This window comes from Festucalex cinctus, chromosome 9, assembly GCF_051991245.1.
Source record: "Festucalex cinctus isolate MCC-2025b chromosome 9, RoL_Fcin_1.0, whole genome shotgun sequence".
NCBI lineage: Eukaryota > Metazoa > Chordata > Actinopteri > Syngnathiformes > Syngnathidae > Festucalex > Festucalex cinctus.
The window spans coordinates 4,625,311-4,647,442 of NC_135419.1; the positions used below are offsets into that span (position 1 = coordinate 4,625,311).

The following is a 22,132-nucleotide window of genomic DNA, read 5'->3' on the forward strand; positions in this document are numbered from 1 at the left end:
TTGTATCTCCACATCATTCAAGTAGGGTTCCATTTTAAAATGACAAAGTCGAACAATTCCATTTGCTTTGATTCAGTGGGATTGTGATCCGATTCAATATCATAAATAAGCAATGAGTTTCATGATGTCATCTTACATATATATGAATGAAATTGTGGTGGAATAATTTGGGTTCCAATTTTTTTTTATTTGCTCTTGTGCACTTGTATCACTTTTCCGATTCAAATCGTTTATTTGTTACACCCCTAAAAACCATACATCTTGTTAAATTTATACCGTAACGATTGACAAGTCACAATACGATACTGCAAATTTGCAATATATTTCCATTGATACAGACGATATCGGCATAGGCACCAGCACACCTGCAAAGCAGTGCAGCTGTCCTGGCGTGCCGCCCAACTTGAGCTTCACCAGAAAGACGTTTTTGTTCCCGCGGCTTTTGCCAAACACAGTGACACTTGTTGAGCAGTGCAGCACAGCGGAGACATGCACTGGATGCAAACGCAAGGACACTGAGCAACAAGTCAAAACATGGAACCGTGAGCATGGACTCGAAAGCAGTGCTTCTCCAATAGGGTGCTTTGCCGTGCTTGTCGCTATAAGTGTAATTGCACATCCATTACAGTAGATGGCAGTGTTACTCTCGTTTATTTTGTTTTATTTCAGGCAAATTAATGCACTTCAATTTTTTTCTCTGTTACAAACAAAAACATTGTTAAATAATAATTATATAATATTCTTTGCTGTAAGTGGGAGTATGCAAGAGAAAATAATTGAGAAGCAATGCATTTAAAGTCATGTGATCAGTGTTAGGGTGGACTCCGACCAGGCCCATTTACACCCTTTTACTACAAATGTACTGATTTTGTGGATTTTTCCCCTCGTCAATCTGTTTATTTCGATTGTGCAAGGAGTCGTATTACAAATAACTGGTCAGATGAGTGATATTATTAATAAAGACATGTATAATGCAGTTTATTTCTACTGTGCAAGTTCTGCTCTTTATGAATAACTGCAGAGAGAAGCAATTGTGTTATTCAATTTTGTAGATGCTGATGCTTGTAGATGATGTCTTTTTTTTTTTAACTGTATGGATTATTTCTAGTAATTTTTAAGATTTCTACTGTGCAAGGTGGCGGTCATATGTTAGTCACATGAACTTTTTTTGACTTGTGAATTATTTCTATTATTTCAGTTTATTTCAGTTGTAGACGGTGGAGGAGAAATGATCTCATTATTATTCAACTCCTGCAATTGTTGGCGACCAGTTCAGGGTGTACCCCGCCGACTGCCTATAGCCAGCTGGGATAGGCTCCAGCACCCCCGCGACCCTTGTGAGGAGTAAGCGGTTCAGAAAATGGATGGTTGGATATTATTCAATTCATAATTTACTATTTTTAATTTGATTTTGCAAATCACCTGTTATCATTTTTAATATTATATCCCTACCCAAAAATCAGCAATTACCCGCAAAGGAAACCTAAACGTGCACACGTTCCCCTGAATGCTTTTGCGGCCTATTTACCGTTGCGGTTTGTCACATATGGCGGCAACTGTCAGCGCACTGATCAAACTCAACCACGACAACACACGAGCGCCAATCATGGGCGCTCGTTCCCCATCGCGGCGGGAAAGTGACAGCTGTCGAATGGACGCTTCAAAGCGACGTCGCAATAAACATTTGTATTTAGAGCAGGAAGTGAACCTTTTGTGTGTTTTTGACGTTACCTACTGTGACGCGTGGTGAAAAGCAAGGTGGGAGCTTTTGCTTTTGTGTTGATTTGACAGCACAGCTGCCATGTGCAATTGAAATGAACGCCATAAATAATTCAGGCATTTACAGTACGCTAAAACACTTTTTTTTTTTTCTTGAACTGAGTGATTTTAGGTGTGTAAAATAGGCAGGGTTGGACTGGCACGAACATTTCTCGTGGTATTTTCACTTAGACCCACCACATGCTCACACTGAGAAATCACTTTATGTCGTGCTATCCGTAGTCACGGTTTCGTGAGATAAAATGTGCACAACAAGCAGGATCAAGTCTAGAGCTGTCCAAATTAATCAATTATTCAAAAAGTAATCGATTATTAAATTAATCAACAACTATTTTAATAATCGAATAATCGTTTGAAGCCATTTTTTTATTTAAAATTCTCCAAATCCTATGATTTCAGCATAACGACAGTAATTGTTCACTGATTTCTTTAATCCTTCATGAAAGAAGACTGATTATCTTCTGTGATTAATCAAAATAAGACATTTGCAAACATCTGTTTTTACTTTGGAAAACAATGACCGAACCAGTAACATAGTTCAACATCAATCCCACTTTTTTTTTTTTTTTAAATCAATACGAAGTACGAAATAAACAAATTACTGGTTAATAAACAAAACAATGAAAATAAAGTAATTATGGGGAAAATTCTTTTGTTATACACTATTAATGCAAAATTAAAATGAATCCTATTAGTCGATTCATCGATTGAATTATCAATACATTAATCAATTCTAAAAATATTTGATAGTGACGGCACTAATCAAGTCGAAGTAAAAATCAAGGTTTTGCTTAGCTTACTTTACTAGATAATTCAATTTTCAATCAATCAATCAATCAATCAATCAATCAATCAATCAATCAATCAATCAATCAATCAATCAAATGTTATTTCAGACTCAAAGTAGGTCCAAAACCCATAAAAGATGTTTGAAAAGCCATAATCAGTTGACAATTTAATTAATTGGTCAGTATCAATATTGTTTCTTTACACAGTCGAAACTAACACAAAAACTAGAAATAAGCCATAATACAAAAACCCAAATCTGTTTCTTTAAAGGTTAAAAATGTTCTTTCCTGAAGCAAACATCCTACTTTTAATTCTCGTTACTCGCTGCAAAACGACTAACAAAATCTTTTTGTCCCCGTTGTTATTGTTTATTTTCCCACGAATCCACAGATGCGTTGAAAAAACATCAAACACTGCGAGACAATCTGTTGAAGAAGCCTCATCTTGTTTGTCGCAGGTGCAGACGAAGTCGGGGGCTCACTTGACGGCTAAATTCATCCTGGCAGACGTTTTTATTTTGTCAAGAACACTACACCTGAAAAGTGGGTCAAACCACTTCAGTCAAGTGGAAGGGGGGGGGGGGGGGGTGATGTGGTGCTTTCATAACGCAGCCCCTTTAACAAAACACCACCCAACCTTAACAAAAATCCATACAGGGCAGGCCTGCTCGTCTTCACTCATTCAATGAATTCGGCAAATGAATCTCGCGCCGCAATGGAGGACGCCAGCCAACTCCGCGCCGGCTTTACGCCGCGATGCACTTAGCGGCGTGGCGGTGGAGTCATCCAGAGACGACGAGGCGGGACGGTAAAACAAACGGCAAACACGGCAGTTTGGAAAGGCAAGCTGGTGGCAAACCGGTAGAAATGTTCCAGGGTGTGCGTGGAAACAAGCAGACGCTTTGAAATGATTTTGTAGCGATCAGAAAAAAATCAAGAAGAGTTTGTCTTTGAAGGACCCTGGGAAATTGTCGAATGGAGCCTAAAATGGCAGCTTCAAACTAAAATGGTCTTTTGAGGAATTGAGACTTTTTTTGTGGATCTGCTCACAACAGGCTTGCCTACCAAATTTCATGAAGAAATTGCAATTGACCTGCAGTGTGAACAAAGCTCTTGCCTTAGAGCAATCACTGGAAATGGTCAAATAATGGCTGCTTCAAAACAAAATGGCAGACTTCCTGTGTATTTTTCAGCATAGTTATTTGAGTCTTTTTATGGGTCTGTTCATGGCAAAATTGCCTCCCAAATTTCTTGTTGCTAAGGAAAATTGGCTTTGGGGCTGAATTTTCAACTTGACTGGAACGGCCAAAATGTCTCTAAAACGTCCACTTCAAAATAAAATGGCAGACTTCCTGTGTATTTTTCAGCATAGTTATTTGAGTCTTTTTATGGGTCTACTCTGTTCATGGCAAAATTGCCTCCCAAATTTCATGTTGCTAAGGGTAACTGGCTTTGGGGGCTGAATTTTCAACTTGACTGGAACGGCCAAAATGTCTGTAAATTGTCCACTTCAAAATAAAATGGCTGACTTCCTGTGCCTTTTCAGGCATGGCATTTGGAGCCTGTTTATGGGTTTACTTATGCAAGACATACCAAATTTCAGGTTGTTCTGTCAAACTGACTACAGCGGATGAATTAAAAAAACAAACAAACTTTTAGTGCTCTTGGTGCAGTTTGCCAAGAAACTCGAGGTTGAACAGAAACTCAAGCCAAAGTACACTGGAATGGAAAATGTCGACAGATATAATGAAACAGTTTTTGTCCACGATTAACGACCACTGGTTCTCTGCGGACACTCGCAGAGATGCTCACCAAATTGAAGCAACCATGTAGTGTGTATTTTTGTGTTTCAAACATGTAATCTATTGCTATTTTATTCTCACGGGTCTCAAGGTCCAGAATGATCCAGTTGGTGGGTGATGCGGCAAATGTGGAGCAGCGTTTGTTTTCCCGGAGGAACTCATTATTTTTGGCATGCTGGATATTTTTTTTTTTAATGAACATATAAACTGTTCACCTCTGCAGCATGACACTCAAACCAACACAAAATCTAGTTTTGGTTTTTACACATTTTTTGCACCCTGTTTAATGACTTTCGCCAGAGCTGTATGATGTACAGTATAACCGCAAAATACGTCACGGTGTGACGTCAGACCACCGCATCGAGTTCTGATTGACATGAGAAGTATTAATTTAAACTGTTGATTAATCTGGTTGTGTACAAAACTGGCAATTAAGTTTATTGTAATGTTTTTCCAAAAAATTGTTTCAAAATTAAACTCTAATTTGAAGAAAAACATTTTCCCGAGAGTAAATTTGAACTCATCTGAGATTGAAAGTCATTTTTTTCCCCCCGAAAATAGAAGCTACAGACATTTATTCAAGTCAAAAAGCCATATAGCTCAAGTGTAAAAAAAACATTTTTTAATTAAACACAAATCATAATATTAAAGGATAAAAATAATAAAATGTTATAATATTAAGTTCATTCTTGTAATATAAGAAGAGTTGTATTTTTGTGAGTAATGAAGTAACATTTCTCATGATAAAACATCAATCTGTTTTTTCAAGAGAAAAGGCTTAACATTAAAGAAAAAAAAATGTGTTTTCTTCAACAAAAATGGATAGTATTAAAATAATATTGCACAAAATAATTGTTTTAATTTAATGATAATTATCTTTTTTTCTAGAATAAATTTAAGATGATTTAATATTAAAGAAGCAAAGAAAATAAAGTTTTTGTTTTTCTAGAAGAAGACATTTTATTCTTGTTAATGTATAACTTTTAAAGACATATTTTAAGAACTTCTCGAAAAATATAACTTTTCTTTCAACACGATTTCTTTTTTCTTGGAAAATATTTGACTTCATTTTTTTTGTTATTCCGTATGTGGCCTTACTACTCCTTCAATTCAAACACGTGCAGCATGAACAAGAGAATCAAGCAGCTCCATTCCAGGTTTTTGAAAATCTGTTGCGCTCTTCAAACGCACCCACGACACCCAAACAAGCCGACCTTCATTCAGGTGAGTAATAAGAAGAGCGAGCTTGAGGCGCGTCACACCGTGTGACAAAAAACGCCGCCACTTCTATGCCCAAAGGCCCCCAGCGTCGACGGAGGCCTTGAAAATACAAGAAAACGAGAGCGGGACGAAGCGTGAAGCCAAGCGCCGTCGCGTCCACAAATGAAGACGGATGGCGTTGGACGACTCCGGTCCAGTTTTCGGCGGGTCCTCGCCACGGGAAACGGGCGTCCGTCCGCACGTAACAAAGCAGATCGCTGGCTTCCGTGTTCTCCATTTACCGGTCAAAAGAGCAGAGAAAGGCAGCCAAAGCCTCAAGGCGAAGTCAATTTGGGCAGCACAGGTGGCAGAAACGCTGCTCAGCCGCAAAATGGTGACAGGTTGCAACAGCCGCTTTCATTTTCATTTCACCAGCCGCACAGGTGGCAACATTACTCACACTCTCAACTTCACAAGTCCAGTTAAAAAAAATAAAAAAAAATGGTAAAAGTTGAAATACTGATTCAACTTTGGTCCTCGACCATAATAACCTCAATTAGTTCAACATAGTTGCCACAAGATGGCGGCGAAGCATTACTTTTGTATGAATGAGGCTATTCAACTCACATCAACTTAGTTTCTTGGCACCAAGCTACCACAAGATGGTGGTAAAGTACTAATTTTGTTTAAATTAGGAAACCTTAAATCACTTTTAACACAGTTCCTCAGCACCAAGATGGCGGTTGAGCACTACTTTTGTCAAATTGAAAATTCTCGACTCTGTTCCTCGGAACAACGATGCCAATATGGCGACAAAGTACTGCTCTTGTTGAAATTGAGGTCTTCAACCCAATTTCACATTATTTTCCTCTGCACCAAAATGGTGGCAAAATAGTACTTTTGATTATTAGGCTCATCAGCTCAATTATACATTGTTCCTTGGCTCCAAGATGCCACAAAATGATGGCAATCTTTTTCAGAAAAATGCATGCAGTACTCAAGTAATGTGCACATTTGTGAAAAACATTGAGCATAGTAACTGACCGCATATTTTAGCTTAACACTCCTCTGGGAAATACTTTCTACAACATGATGAAATGTCTGTTTAAGGTTTCAAATTAGAGTTTCAAGTTAGAGACTCAAGTTTCAAGCCAGGGTGACATTTTTGAAATCACTAATCAATTATTAAAATTATCATTATTATTCATTATTTAGGAAGATGCAGTATACGGTATCATGAATGAATTATACCCCATATGAGTTTGAAGTGGCATAAAAGAAGTACTTTTTTTAAAATTGTTTTGTTTGCAGGATGATGACAATACACTCCAGCTGCTGCCTGCTCAATCTGCTTCACATCACTGGGATTAAAGGATGAAGTGCGGATCTGCTAAAGAATGAAGCGCCACATGCCGGGGGTGAAAAAAAATACATCACAAATATACTGTCTGTGCACGCAGAAACTCCTTATGGAATCATAGAGAAATATGTATAACTTTCTTTCACTGTGACAGTGGAATTGCAATAAAATGTAAGTAAGTGGTATTCTGCACTTCATGTGATGTAGAAAACAATGCCGTGTTTTGGTTGATTATGTGCATTATGGTGGTTGTAGATGTGAACTGCATCAGCCACAGAGGAAATATTTTCACCCTCTTGTGTAACTCAGAGTAATCAAAATGCCAATGCCAATAAAAACAGGTCTTAACTTTAATGAAGGAGCATCTTCACAATCACACTGTGCAGATGCATGTACCAAAAAATAAATACATAAAAAGAAACAAAAATCAGTTTACATTTTGATACAAATGTATAAAGTTTTTAGCAAATTACTTAAAGTAGTCAATTCAATTTAAGTCAATTACAATTCCCAAGAAATCATTAAAAGGATTTAATAAAATGAATATATTTTCAAAAAATGTATTATTAAGTTAACATATTCAAGGAATCAAATACATTATCTTTATTACAAATCAATTTAAAGTCAGTTTTAAAAAATCTATTTAGGCTACTTGAACATTTTCACAATCAAATAATAAAAATGTCATTTCATGTATTCTTATTTTAATATAATTCATTTTTTTTTTTAACTAAAATGTGTTTTTAAAAGACAGTGAAACCATGAGATACATGTTCTTTGACTTACAATTTTATTTATTTTTTTAGATGCAAGCCTCCATTAAGTACAATCTTGTGAACTCCCCGCAAGAACGTGTTTCCTGAGAATGCAAATTTCTTTGTAAATTGGAACGGCTGTGTACTTGTTAACACCCTTCGCAACCTCCCGGACTCTGACGTTTTCCCATGAGAGCAGCACAAAAAAATACATCTTGGGACATTTTACTAGCCAACCCGTCGGATTCATGGCTTAAGCTAGGTGACAAGAACAACATCCCATTATTCCGTGCGTTCTTGCTTTTGCCGTACTTTCAGTCGGGTTGATCTCAAATGACTTCACGTTTTCCCCATTGATATGTATGAGTCGGAAAATAACAGAGTAGGACACACGCGAACGCATCATTTTGGAGGAGAACGACATCCCATGTGTGAAATGTCAACATGGTTCAATCGACAAACACACTTTGGAACAAACTGTGGTTGCCATGCGGAGACGTCAAAGTGGGCGGAAAGAAATCAATTTTTGTAGAAAGGTAAGATTTATTGTATGATCATTGCTGGAAGTCTCGTGCGGTCGAGATGATTGCTCATATCGTCTTGGTCGCTAATTTTCACGAAAACGAAACACATTGAAGGTTGGGCTGTTACGTCTGCCTAGTTGCTTTTGTTAAAGTGGCGTGGTGACACAGTGACCGCTCACATCTTAAGTGACACTGATCAAAAATAGCAAGTTGTTGTAGGCATAGGGTTCTAGATCTCTGATACGGATCATATTAATGTTCATATCTAAGTAGCAGTGGCATCTGTAGGTAAACTCAGGGTATTTTTTGTGTATTTACAATTCAGCATGATGTAGGCTATAGTAGCTAGCATGCTGTAGCAGGCAGCTAGCAAGGCTAACGCTGAGAAAGCAGACAATAAACATACCTGCAGTCGCTCATATTGTGGATCTGGATTTTCAGCTGCTCGGGCATTTCCAATGACGGAATGTAGAGCACACGTACAGGTGTCTTCCGTGACATTTTTCGCGTAAATCACAGCCTCAACTCCCTTCATTTTATCCCGGTCACAACATCGCCAATCACATAGCAGCAGCGGCTTGTTGTAATACGTCTGTTAAGGAGATTTATGGCGCGTCAGTTCACAAGTTTTGCCTCGTACAAATACACTCCACCAGTCACCTACCTGTGTTTCTTGTCCGAAGATCAAGTGGCCACGCCCACGCGCGGTGCGCTGTTCTAAAAGTAGCAGTTTGAGCGTAATTGTAAACTGCACTATTGGAACAGTACTCCGTCGGCGACTGATGACATTTCACAAGATCAGAAGGATGGAAGAATGGATACAAACAACTGAGCAATGGCTAGCATGTTATTAGCGGTAATGCGCCGCAGACACCACAGAAGAAGAACATGGAAGGACCAAATATTAGATAGGCTACATTCGTGTTTTGTGTTTAAATTTTTTATGTTTGCAAGTTATGTCACGAGAAAACTTTATTACTGTACATTTTTATACAGTACTACATTTTTGACTGGTGAGTATGTTCAAACTAATTTAAATACATTCAAAAATATTCGCAAGTACGTTCGAACATTAAAACACGTTCGAATGTACTCCTGAGTAACTTTAAACATACTTGTAGGCTAAATGCTACAGACAAAGCATTTTTTTTTCCCATAAAGCCATGGTGTATTGCGCATTCGCAAGTCAATGCCCCGTTGCATTATGGGGGGAAAAAAATGCCAAATCATGCACTGCATACATAATAATAAATCATAAAGGTTACAAATAAACAATTGATGTTTACTTAATTTTCAAACGTATGTGGGCCAAATGCTAAAATAAAATAAAAAAAAAAAAAAAAAAAAAAAAAAAAAAAGAATACCCCATGGCATTATGGGAAAATAAATATGCTATGTTTGTAGTATTTAGCCTCAAACGCACCTCATTTAAATATGTTCAAAAGTCAATGTTTCCTCCACATTGGCAGTTCCATGCTTCTATACAGTACAATACTGTTTAGTGCAAACTTTGGTGGGTTGGAATAGATTAACTGCATTCTAGTCACTTCAGTGGATCAAGATTATTTGAGATATAAATTCAACTCGTATCTCAAGGCACCACTCTAATATTTATTTGAATTTTACTTCAAGCCATTTGCGATTTCACAATTATAGGATAGCCGCATTGTGTCATTAATAAAGCTGACTTAAGTCACAGGTACAAATACAACTGCCTTTATTCCACATACAATTTTTTTTTTTTTTTACATTTTTTTTAAATTGTCACAATCTAAATGATTCAACAACAAAATGAGGAACTACCACAACAAAGTCCTTTTTTTTCTACAGGGGAAAGAATAAAGAAACAATGCAAATATCACGGTAGCAAAAAGTTGACACACGGGCCAAAAAGTTGACACATGGGCCAAAAAGGTACACTTGAAAGGAATAGAAAGACACTCAAGTCGGACAAAACGGTGGTTCATGTTCATCCAAAGGACTGTCCAGATATTATATTGGACACCCGACAGCAGTTGAGGATTGGTTTTTGACCAACATCATTAATAAATAAAATATTTCATTTGATAAATATGTATTTATTCATATTTCTTATTTCTGAGTCAATCGTGGGGGAGCAGGGACACATAACCACCCATAGAAGCCCTTCCTGAATCTATGGAAACTTCAAAAGTCTCATGTGTGTTTCTTTCTTCTTTTTTTTTTTTTTTTGCTGAACATACAATATAGGGTTATATCAATTTTGGCTAATGCATCCCATGAATATTGCTATGAATATTTCTTTTGAATGAGTATGTACATACAGTAGGTGTACATAATAACAAAGCATTTGGTACACACGGGCAAAAGTATCGAACAGAGGAAGCGATGGCCGCCGTCATTGGTTGATCGGATGGGTGACAAAGCATGTGGCGCAAGACTCAACAAAGGTTATTTTAGCGTAAGATACAAATTGGTACTGTACACGGTTGAGCCGAGTCCAGAAGATCCAACTCAGAGACGTCGTAGGGCCTTCTTTTCTTTTTTTTTTTTCTTTTTTTTTCCCGGGAGAGGGCATATAAATCTCAAAAAGCAGATAAATGACACTTAATTCCCTGGGAACTGTTCACTCCTCCTCTGAGCTGAAGCAATTCCGACAACCATCAAGCATTATGTTCAAGGTCCCGCTCATTGTCTCTTACCCCAAAGTCCTTTGCGACCACTCATCCGTCAGCTGTGGTTCCATTTGCAAAAAAATAGAATGTACTTTGGGTTATTTTCCACACGATCCAGATTTTTTTTCCCCCCCTATAAAACAAGTCACATCATTTTCATGTTGAAACGATGAGGACCGGCCTGGATGTCGGCGGAGTCCACGTTAGTGCCGTTGGACTTGGATCGAGGCACGTATTCCACGTCGATGTTGTTTTTATGTTTCCCTTTGCCCCTGCTCCAGACGAACAGGAGCAGGAAGCAAAACAAGACCATCCCCAGGAACGTGAAGCAACCCATGGCCGTCGACACCAAAATGGTCTTAAGGTCCAAGCCCAAGGTGACGCCAGCGGTCCCGTTGGCAGTGGTGTTGCTGGGGTCGGTGTAATACTGGGTCCTGTTGGCGTACAGCGAGCCCAGGCTCTTGACGGCCAGCGACGTCATCAGGGTGTCGTTCCCGGCCGTGTTGGAGGCGAGGCAGAGGTAGACGCCGCCGTCTTGAATCTCGGTCGACTTGATCTCCAGGGTGCCGTTGTTGTGCACCGTTACCCTGCCGTGACTCCTGGCTGTCAGGACGCGCCGCCGCGGGGACACCCAGGACACGGTAGGCCTTGGCGTGCCCTCGGCGCTGCAGTGCAGCAGAGTGTGCTGGCCTTCGTCCACCGTCACTGTTTGTGTCTTGTTCTCGCGGATTTTTGGCTTGGTGCAGGTCACGTAGTAGGACAGCAGGCTTTCCTTAAACTCCTGGAAAGGCCTACCTCGGATCCCCTCGGGCGTGTTGCACTCCGGTTGGGAATCCCCGAACAGGATGGAATGCCTTTTCTGTAAGATCCACATGAGGCGGCAGTCGCACACCAGCGGGTTGTTGTCGATGAGTAGGACCTCCAAAGCTTCCGGGGACTGGAACACTCCCTTCTCCAGCGTGTCCAGCCGGTTGTGAGAAACGTTAAGCACCTTCAGTCCCCGCAGACCCTGGAAGGCGTACGGTTCGATGGCGGTGAGCTGAGCGCCGACCAGATGAAACTCCCGAAGGCGAACCAGGTCCATCAACATTCCACCTTCGATGTGCCGGATGCGGTTGTTGGACAGGTTGAGGTGTGTCAGGTAGGGCAGGTGCTTCAAGGCTTGGTAGGGGAAGGATGAAAGGTTGGTGTTGGTGATGGACAAGGTGGTGAGGTTGAGGCCGTGCAGGGTGTTTGCCGGGACGTGGTCCAGTGAGGGCCAGTTGTCGATCTCCAAGTGGCGCAGCCGAAAGAGCTTTTTGAAGGAGTACGGATGCAAAGTGCTGATGCTGAGGTATCGCAGGTGCAGGCTGACCAGGTTGTGTAGGTGCGAGAGGGCCTCGGAGGGCACCACGGTGAGGTTGCACCTCTCCAGGGCCAGCGTCTCCAGGCTCAAAAGTCCGCTGAATGCGCGATGTGAGATGTAAACCAGGTCGTTGTCGCCCACCTCCAAAAACTTCAGATTGTGCAAGTCCTGAAACATGTAGTCCAGGAGAATGACGATCTTATTGTCGCTCACGTCCAGGCGGGTGAGGTTGGCCAGCCCCGAGAAGACGCCCAGAGGGATAAGCTTGATCCGGTTGCTCTTCAGGCTGAGCGAGTGCATGCCGAATAGAGCGTTGAAGGCACCCGGTTCCACGTAGCTGATTATATTCCCGCTCAGGTCGAGTTCCTCCAGGCCCGGGAAGGCGACAAAATCATCCGGGTTGATCATGGTCAGCTTGTTCTTACTCAGGTCCAGGATCCTGGTCTCTCCCGGGATGCCATCGGGGATGGTGGGCATACGCTTGCGGTGGCACACAACGGCCTTGGTCTGCGCCGAGCACTCGCAGCGGGAGGGGCAGCCCAGGGAGGAGCCCACGAAGACGGCCAGCAGCACCAGTCCCAGGACCGGCTGCCAGCATGAGATGACCGTGTGCAGCATGACTTTGCTCAAGCAGTCCACCATTCTGTCACGGCTCTGAAAGACAAGACCAACACAACACAAACAGAGTGAGTGGCTCAGGTTGGACCTTTCCTTTACAATTCCAAAAGGCCCAAAAGGTAAGTGGTACTTCACTTATATAGCACTTTTGCACCTTACAAAGCGCTTTACATCCAACTACTCATTCAACTACTGATGACTCAGCATCAGGAAAAACTAGGGGTTCAGTATCTTGCTCAAGGATACTTCAACGTGGTCACAATGGCATGGGGAGACAACTCTATCACTGAGCCACGCCGCCCTGATGTAGGGCTACATGGATCCAACTCTGAGTACCAGCCCCCCTGCAAGTCGGGGGAGTCGGCACCCAGGGATGGTTTGTCATTCCAGGTAAGTGTGCCCGCCCCCGAGCGACCCTCCAGAATTTGGAAATCCAAGGTTGGAAGTTGAAATTTGGTCCCTGAATATGGCTATTCCAATGCATCTCAAAAGGCACTCCCTGACATAAACCTTACCCATAACCTCTGGCTGTGCAAAACAATGACATCATAATTACACATTTTTAAACTACATTTAAATTATATGTGCGTTCAAGGGAAATACGTATTTTGCAGCATCATGAAAGTGTATTTGGGCAAAATAAATGGCTCAAGTACTGTATAGATCAAATCAGTGTTTTAAATATTTTTGTTCTTAATAGAAGTAACAATTTCCACAAGGCTTTTTTTTTGTGTACATTTGTTTATAATTTTAAAGAAACACAATAATTTAATCAATTTTAGAATAAGGCAATATATTAAGAAAATGTGTGACTTATGACAGGGAATGGAATTGGGTTGTAAACAATTCCAGGGCAGAATATGAGGACAGTCACCATGAATACTGCATAATAATGACAATAAAGAGACGCTCGTGCTGGCAGGTTTTAGAAAGAAAATATAACATTGAATAAAAAAAAGAAAAAGAAAACCAAGATGTTAAGTTACATTTGCAGCCCGCAGGCGAGAAACAGCTGGTGAACTTCAGCATTATGAGGCGAGCGTTTATGCATAATCGCCAACTGGAGGAATGAATTATTGGCAAAAACACACTGCCAGAGAGACTCATTTTTATGGAGGATAATGTTTAGTTATAAAAAAATAAAACAAGACAAAATTTTGACCAGATTTGGCAACACCACGCACCCTCTCCAACAGACTAAATGAGTGTTAAATATTTAATGCGGTTATGATTTGTCGAGTCAAAGCATCAAAAAAATGAACCTCTCTGCAGGTGATACTGTCTGATTTTTAATAGCCTACGTCAGATATTGCACATTCATAAAAAGACGGTTATGCATCAGATATAAATTTTTTATTTTATCCTTTGGTTATGTTTACAAGAGAAATATTGAGTGGAACGTTTACACTTAAATGTAGAATATAGATTGACGACTCATCAAATGGTTAACGACGGGTGAAAACAAAGTGGCAGCTAAGGTGTCACACTGGGCACAAAAACATTGGCCAAAACTGCGCCGACGTGTTTTTTTTTTTTTTTTTTTTGCTCTGCAGGCTCGGTTGCCACAGTGGCAAGGGCCTATAATTAGTCTTGCCGTTAATAATTCAGTGCGGTGGCGGTGGTGTCAAATGAATGCGTGCGGAGAAGAACAAGTGTGATGTTTGCACACACAGATTGTCGCTTGACGGGTTCATAAAAGCTTAAAAACAAAAACAGAGCTTTTAAATAAATCCTCAACAAAAAAAATTCAAAACACCATTATTAGGATGACAGCCAAAGAGAAAATAAAAAGCGACAAGGCAGTAAAAAACAAACAAACAAAAAAACACATGGGAAGAAAGTGGGGGAAAAAAAGTCATGAAAACTTTGCTTTTTCTTTGGCTTAGTGTTGGCTTGGCTTGGAAACACCTCAACCCAGGGCCAGCCCAGGCCATTTGGGGGCCCGAAGCAAAATATGGTCATGGGGCCCATACGTGCGCCATTTATTCACCGTGTACTGTGTAACCCATACATCCATCATATATCCATATTTCATATATGTTAGTCAGATTTTGTTGCACTGCAGAAGGTAATACAAACTTCTTATCCAAACTGACTGTGAGCACTATGGTGCCAAACATTCAAAAATATGGAAAAAAAAAAAAAGAGAATTTGAGCTATATTTGTTTTAAGCTTGTAATTAAGTATTGAAACTCACAAAATAAGCCAACCTTAGTTGAAACCCTAACTCATCATTGAAACTCAAATTTGAACCACTAACCCAAGCGTGAAACCCTAAGTTGAAAGCCAAAACCTTGCTTGAAGCATTAAGCCCGGCTTTAAACACCCTACTTGCAAAAGCTAACCCCACCTTTGAAGCATGGGGCTCTTATTTCTCAACAGACATGACTCAACATTAAACTCCTCACGCGTTCAAGTCGAGAGTTTAGCAACAGCGAAATAAACATGTTGCATTTTCACATGGTGATTTTCCACTCGGGCTGCTAAACACTATTACACAGCCAAAAGGGATTAAAAAGCCTTTCGGTAATAAGCGCTTGACCCACTCCACTCTGCGTCAAATGAAAATAAACAAGATGTAAAGTACTTGGCTCACACATTTTAACATTCTTCTTCTTCTTCTTGGCATTAAAAACCCAACATAAATCTTCATATTCATTCGGACGCGTTCTGCACGCCTCGAACGGAGCGCGGCCGCTTGACAGGTTGCAAAGATGGCGGAGAGCATCCCTGCTTAATTTGCTGTGTCACGGCCAGTTCTAAAATTAAACAGCGAGCCGAGAATCATCTCCATTTTTCCTCCCCGAGGGGGCCGCTGCTACGCCGAGACAACCGCTCACATAAAAGAAGAGCACAAAATTCTGCATTACAGACAAATACAATCGAAACACAACAATACATGGAGAGGAACACGACATTTGCAACTAAAGTGTTGATGCTACCTCACTAAATAATGTCATGTTCATGTTCTGTGGATGATCTCTCTTGTTTTGACATGATTTGAGTTTTGTCATGTTTTCCTTGTGTCACTTTTGTCTGTTTTGCTCGGTAAGGCTATCCTGTCCATCTGTGCTTGTCAAGCCGGTCCCTTGTGGTCACCAATCAGCTTCCTCAAGCACTTGTGTCTTATCCAGGTGTGTCTCGTCTCACCAGATATTTTTATCCATGTTTGCTCGTTTCTTTCTATCCTTGTCAGTTCATTGTTTGATGTCTCAGTCCTTGTTCAAGTCTAGTCATGTCTTTTTCCACACTGTTTGTTTTGGTGTTGTAAACCCTGTTATTTTTGCACTTCTGTTTATTTAGAATTTAGGATTAATCCGAGTCACCTTGTTTGCCTTTGTGTTCTTTTGAAATTACATTACTTTTTTGAGTGCTCCTCTGACTCGCCTCCCTGCAATTGGCTCCTCAAAACTGCCAAACCTAACTACCTACCTAACCAACTAACTAACTAACTAACTAACTAACTAACTAACTAACTAACTAACTAACTAACTAACTAACTAACTAACTAACTAACTAACTAACCAACCAACCAACCAAGCAACCAACCAAGCAACCAACCAACCAACCAACCAACCAACCAACCAACCAACCAACCAACTAACTAACTAACTAACCTTGCCTTGAAGCCCCACCTTTAAATTCTACCAATAAATTTCAACTAATTTGTAGTTCTTGGAATTGGAACCGTGATTTGAAACCCTAACACAGATTTGAAAATCTATTTAGATACCCTGACACAAATTTGAAACACTAACTCCATTTTGAACCCCTGATTTTGAACCCAAGTGCTGGCTTAGAACCCTAACTTGAAAACAGGAAACTCATTAAAACACTAACCCGATCATGAAGCCCTAATTTTGAGGCCAAGTCCTGAGTTGAAACGATACTTTGAAACCCTGACCCTAACGTGAAACCCTGCAAATAAAGATGACTTGACTGGATTTGAAACCTTACCACTTGTCTGAAAACACTTTGCCTCATGTCTTTAAACTCTACTTTTAAAGCAAAACTCTGGGTTGAAACATTACATTGAAGCCCTAACACTTAACCATAACTTGAAACCATCAATTTGAAACCCTAATACAGGCTTCAAACTATCATTTCTCACCTCATCGCTGGCTTTAAACTGTACTTAGCCTAATCCTGTCTTGACACCCTAAATTATAACTAACTTTGGCTTGAAACACTAATTAGAAACTCTAACCATTGCTTTCAAGTTACCCAATGATGGCTTGAAACCCTAATTTAAAACCTCAAAGCTGATTTGAAGCACTAGCCTTTACTTGAAACCCCAATCTCGGCTTGAAACTCTACTCATTGCTTGCAAGTCATGGCTGAAAGTTCAAGTTGAGTATTTCCATTCACGTCTGATTATTTGAATTAAATCGGCGACGTGTCTGAGCCGCTTAGCACGTAGTTTTTTATTGCAGTAGTTAGCAGAGCTCCATATGGCCAGCTCGCCGGCACTGCTGACTTGTAAAAGTGCAGCCAAATGCGCGAGAGGCTCTTTAAAACTTCAGACGCCTTTTCCGCTGCATTTATTTCCGACGTCTAAGATGGAAAACTTCTCACTTTACAAAGCAAAGCAACTTGACGAGCTCTGAAAGGAAACTGATCATAAACTGTTTTACGGCTGATGATATTAGCAGAAAGTAAGCATGAATTTGAAAGAACTAACCCTGTAATTTATCCTTTTTAAAACCCTAACCCAGGCATCAAACCCTACTTCAAAACTGCTTCCTTATCTTGGCTTGAAACTCATTTGGAATAGAAATGAACCCCCAAATTTGGAATCTTTATCTGTATAAATAAATAAATAAATAAATAAATAAATAAATAAATAAATAAATAAATAAATGAACAACTGTCTACAAGTGACAATAAAAATGAATATAAAAAAATATATAATTCCAAAATTATATCTAAAAAAATAAATATAAATGCTTCGGACCGCCCCCTCATTTAAATAACATTTCCACTTGGCTGTACGGCCCAAAACTGCCGAAATGCAAAATAAATAAATAAATAAATAAATAAATACATAAATACATAAATGTCGAATTAAAAAAAAAGGATCAATAAATGACTAAATAAATAAATAAATAAATAAATGACAAAAAGTTAAAATAAAAACAGATTTATTTCCATTTATATTTATTTATTAGATATAATTTTGGAATTATATTTGTTTTTATTCATTTTTATTTTCACTTTTAGTCATTTATTTATTTATTTATTTAGTCATTTATTTATTTCGAATTTTGGCAGTTTTGGTCCTCCATAGCATTCAGACAAAGACGCTGCAAAACATTTCAAGTTACGCAATTCTCCAAAATCAGGTGCAATGTATCAATTTATTAACAGCACCGTATGTACACTGTAAGTCATTGAAAATGTTCAAAATGAACATAATAATGTACACAAACAAAATGGCAGATCCCTTGAGTCTTTGAGAGCATGGATTCTTGAGGACTTTTTTTTTGAGGGTCAACTCATGATAGACATGTCTACCAAATTGAATTTTGCTAACTGAAACTGGCTTTAGGGATGAATTTAAAAAAAAAAAAAGCCAGGCTATTTCCTGTTTCATATAAAAAGCTGATGTAACTCTTTGACAGACAGGAATGCATCACCTGCATTCTGAGGCGGGGGTAAGGGGTGCAGCATTCTGTGGAAGTGAGACTTAAATGGTTTCTTCTTACCATCTCTGCCACCAATTTCACAAAAATTGGTTTGTGATTAAAGTCCTTGCTGTGTAGTAATCAGTCAAACTGTAACGCTTGTGCTTTGAGGAGGTAATAATCCCTCTTGTGAGGTGTCGAGCTGCACAGTCCACATCAGACTAAGCATTAGTTTCATAATACAGCAGAGGTGCCCGAGTCAGGTCCTCGAGAGCCCCTATCCAGCCTGTTTTCCGTGTCACTCTCCTCCAACACAGTTGAATCCAATGATCAGCTCATTAGCTCAAGCTTTGCAGAAGCCTGATAACGAGCCTGATCGTGAAACAGGTGTGCTCTCGAGGAACGAACTTGGGCAATCCTTTTTGTAGTGATGTTTACATCGAGCAAATTTATTCTCTCTTTTATTCACCGGACACTTCATTAGGTACACTTGCACACTCCGCCATTAAAAGAGCTGCAGCAAATATTTTGCCTCGACAAAGACTGCTCACGTTTGATTGATGCGGATCCCGAGAGGTGTTCATTTAACAACAAGAACGATCAAAGTGGAATAAGAAACAACTAATAAGAACATTCTAGAAAAGGGATTAAAGAGCCACAAACACCTACTGATCCGACTTGTGAATAATTTTGTAGAATACACCTCAAACTATTTGTTGTACGATCCTTTGCGTTTCATAATGGAGCCCTGGTACCTAACATGGAATGTTTTATAAACACATCATTTAATTTATTGAACAATTGTGTAAATAATGCAAATGAAAAAAAGAAAGAGTTCAGCTATTCGCGACACATGCTAGGTCCCAAACTCCCGTGAAAATAAGAGTTGACTGCATGTTTTAAGCTAACCTCATCTTCTGCTGTTTCCAAACCAGTTTGTGGACATCACCGAGCTAATTTGGGTTTCCTGTGGCGACGAGACGGCTCACTTTTCTCTTCCTGCTCATTAGTATCCCGTTTGATAGCTGGCCGACGCGCCTTTCCGAAGAAGGTGGGCTAATTGCGCGCGGGCAGACTAACCTGCGAGTTAATAACATCTCTCCCTTCCGGGCGGCATCATTACCAGATGTAAGCCTCATTAAAATGAAATTAGGATTTAACAAGTGCGCCTTGCCACTGCCCGTTATTTTGTCGTTACACCGGGAAATTAATGCCTCAATCGCCCTTTCTTCTTCTTCTTTGTCTCGTTCGTGTCAGTGAGGAAAGGCCATATTCATTTGTTATGCTCCATATTATCCCATGTGCATATATCAGAAAAAAAGCCTGCAGCATTCTCCCGTCCACTCAAATCTGCCATTATTGCAACCTCATGCCGGGTGTGCACGATGGGTGGAGCAACCCGAAACGGTGGGCGTTCCCCGTAAAATCCATCTGTGCGCATTCTCCCATGAACTTTAACACTTTTCCTCTTCTACACTCAAGATTCTGTAATAAGTCCAGTGAAGGTGAAACATTATTTTGCACATTTTGTTGCAGTTAACTGCCAGGTGACATCGCTGTCACCTGACACAACTGGCCCAAAATGCTCAAAAACAGCTATAATGTGTCCCTACCAGGTTACTCCAGCTGTGGAACGTCAACATATATACTGTAACATTAACTGGTAAAAAGTTTCCCCGCTTCAAAAATGCAGCTTGGAGATTTTTTGGCCCACTATTAAAACAATTGCAGTTATCGTAATGACGCAATGGTGAGTGAGATATTGAATCAGTCTTTTTTTTTTTTGCGCCATCGAATACGGTTCAAGTGACTCGGACTGTTTTGTCGCAAGCTTGGGCACTGCTAAGGCATTGATACCCAAACATGCATTCAGTTATAAGCACAGTATTTTGATTACATGACTTTTATTGAATGTACTTCATATGGAACAAAAAACAAGCAAACATGCACCCTTTTAACGTATAGTGTGTGAGTCGGAGAGGTGCACACGTCTCACCGGCGATGACACATACAACTACAGATGGTATGTTGATATTTAAAGTGTGCTAAATTTTATCAAATCGATTTGAATGACATTCTCAAGAGTCAGGAAAATTCTAGGCACTATTTATTTACAGCCAACCTCCAACTTCAATGAGTCATGCCTCTTTGGTGGTTGCACACAAATTCACAGGTCAAGCACGGTGGTGGGTGTGTCAGAAATCTCAACAGGAGAATGTGCATTGGTGAAAGGTAAAAACAAAAAACAAACAAACAAACAAACAAAAAAAAACATGCAGATAGGAGAAAAACATGTTTTGAACATCAAAACGTAGGCATGTAAAAACTCAATTTTTGAATAGTTTGTCACTGACTGATACGCGATTTATATATTCCTCATACACGAGATGTCAGCATTTGAAAGGGTGTCCACTTTAGTGATTTAGGTGCCGCCACGGTTGTGACGTTTAAGGAACTTTTAAATCAAGATTTACAATTATATATATATATATATATATATATATATATATATATATATATATATATATATATATATATATATATATATATATATATATATATATATATATATATATATATATATATATATACACACACACAATATTTGGAATTGCCATCCATTGAAGTTATTGATGCACATATTTAAAGTGCTGTAAAATGGAGTTACTGATCTACATCTTTGTCGATTAAAATTAAGTTCTTTAGAAGCGTTTCTTAAGAAAAAAAAAAAAAAAGGAAAAAAAAAAAAAAAAGAAGCGTTTCAACTACTGTATTGCCGACTAGTGACTGACAACTCAACATTAGTGTCAAGAATCCCACAAAGGCAAAAGATTTTGAATAGTGCTGCCGCGACTTTCTCGGTTGCACTACTTTGACATCAATGACTATTTTCGTAGACAGGTGCATGTGTGCTTAGTGTAAAAACTGGCGCATCTTCATTTTCGGAAGGCAAGTATCGATTATCTCCAGAATTTGTGTGCAACACCATGCTGGACATTCCGGTGGACAAAGAGCATTTTCTTTTACATGAACTCGGCGCACCCAACCGTTTGGTGACAAGTATTCTAGACCTTACCAACTAAAAGAAGGTCTAAGTTGTGGCGCAGATGCTGTAACATGATTTTGGTGGATTTGATCGAAGCAACTGTCATGTGTCACATGATCGGGGTGGAAGGTGGTCTCCAAGTGCCCACATTAGAGTAGCCAATTTTACACCACCCTCGATTGGAGATCGTCTTGCAGTTCCTTATAAACATATTTTGCGTGCACCAATTTCCACCGAGCGAGACCGTTTCACGAGCTCTAAATTTAAAAGGAATGAGCGCAGCCGCTTCGATTGGCTGGGAATCAAGTCCGCTGTGTTCACTCCCACAACAGCGCATTTTTAACTGTGCCCATCTATGAAAATACCAAAAGAAAGAAAACTCCACTCCACAATTAGACTATACTTTGCGCTAGACTTTGCGCTGGAAACGAAAATAGGGCCCCAAGACTCACACATTTAGAAACCTTTGACCAGCTGTCCATTGTAATGACTGATTGTCAAATCGTACACGGCAAGAATGACACACATTCTCATGCCGCATCATGTTGCTTTCACTACGACTCGCTTTCCTCACTCAGCCTCGTGGCTTGTATGCCTTCCCCGGCCAATCGTGGAATTTACTTCCCTCTGCCTTTCA

At 39.8% G+C, this 22,132-nt stretch overlaps 1 protein-coding gene across 2 annotated transcripts in view; it reads right to left on the minus strand.

Annotated features, from left to right (window-relative positions):
- Nucleotides 1–9,908: 9,908 nt before the first annotated feature.
- Nucleotides 9,909–22,132, minus strand: part of lingo2 (leucine rich repeat and Ig domain containing 2) — a 205,413-nt gene continuing 193,189 nt past the window's right edge. For both annotated transcript variants that reach the window (XM_077532699.1, XM_077532698.1), the window contains exon 5: nucleotides 9,909–12,861. In XM_077532699.1, coding sequence (XP_077388825.1) covers nucleotides 11,008–12,849 — 1,842 coding nt within the window. In that variant the 5' untranslated portion in view covers nucleotides 12,850–12,861 and the 3' untranslated portion in view covers nucleotides 9,909–11,007. The remainder of the gene's footprint in view (nucleotides 12,862–22,132) is intronic.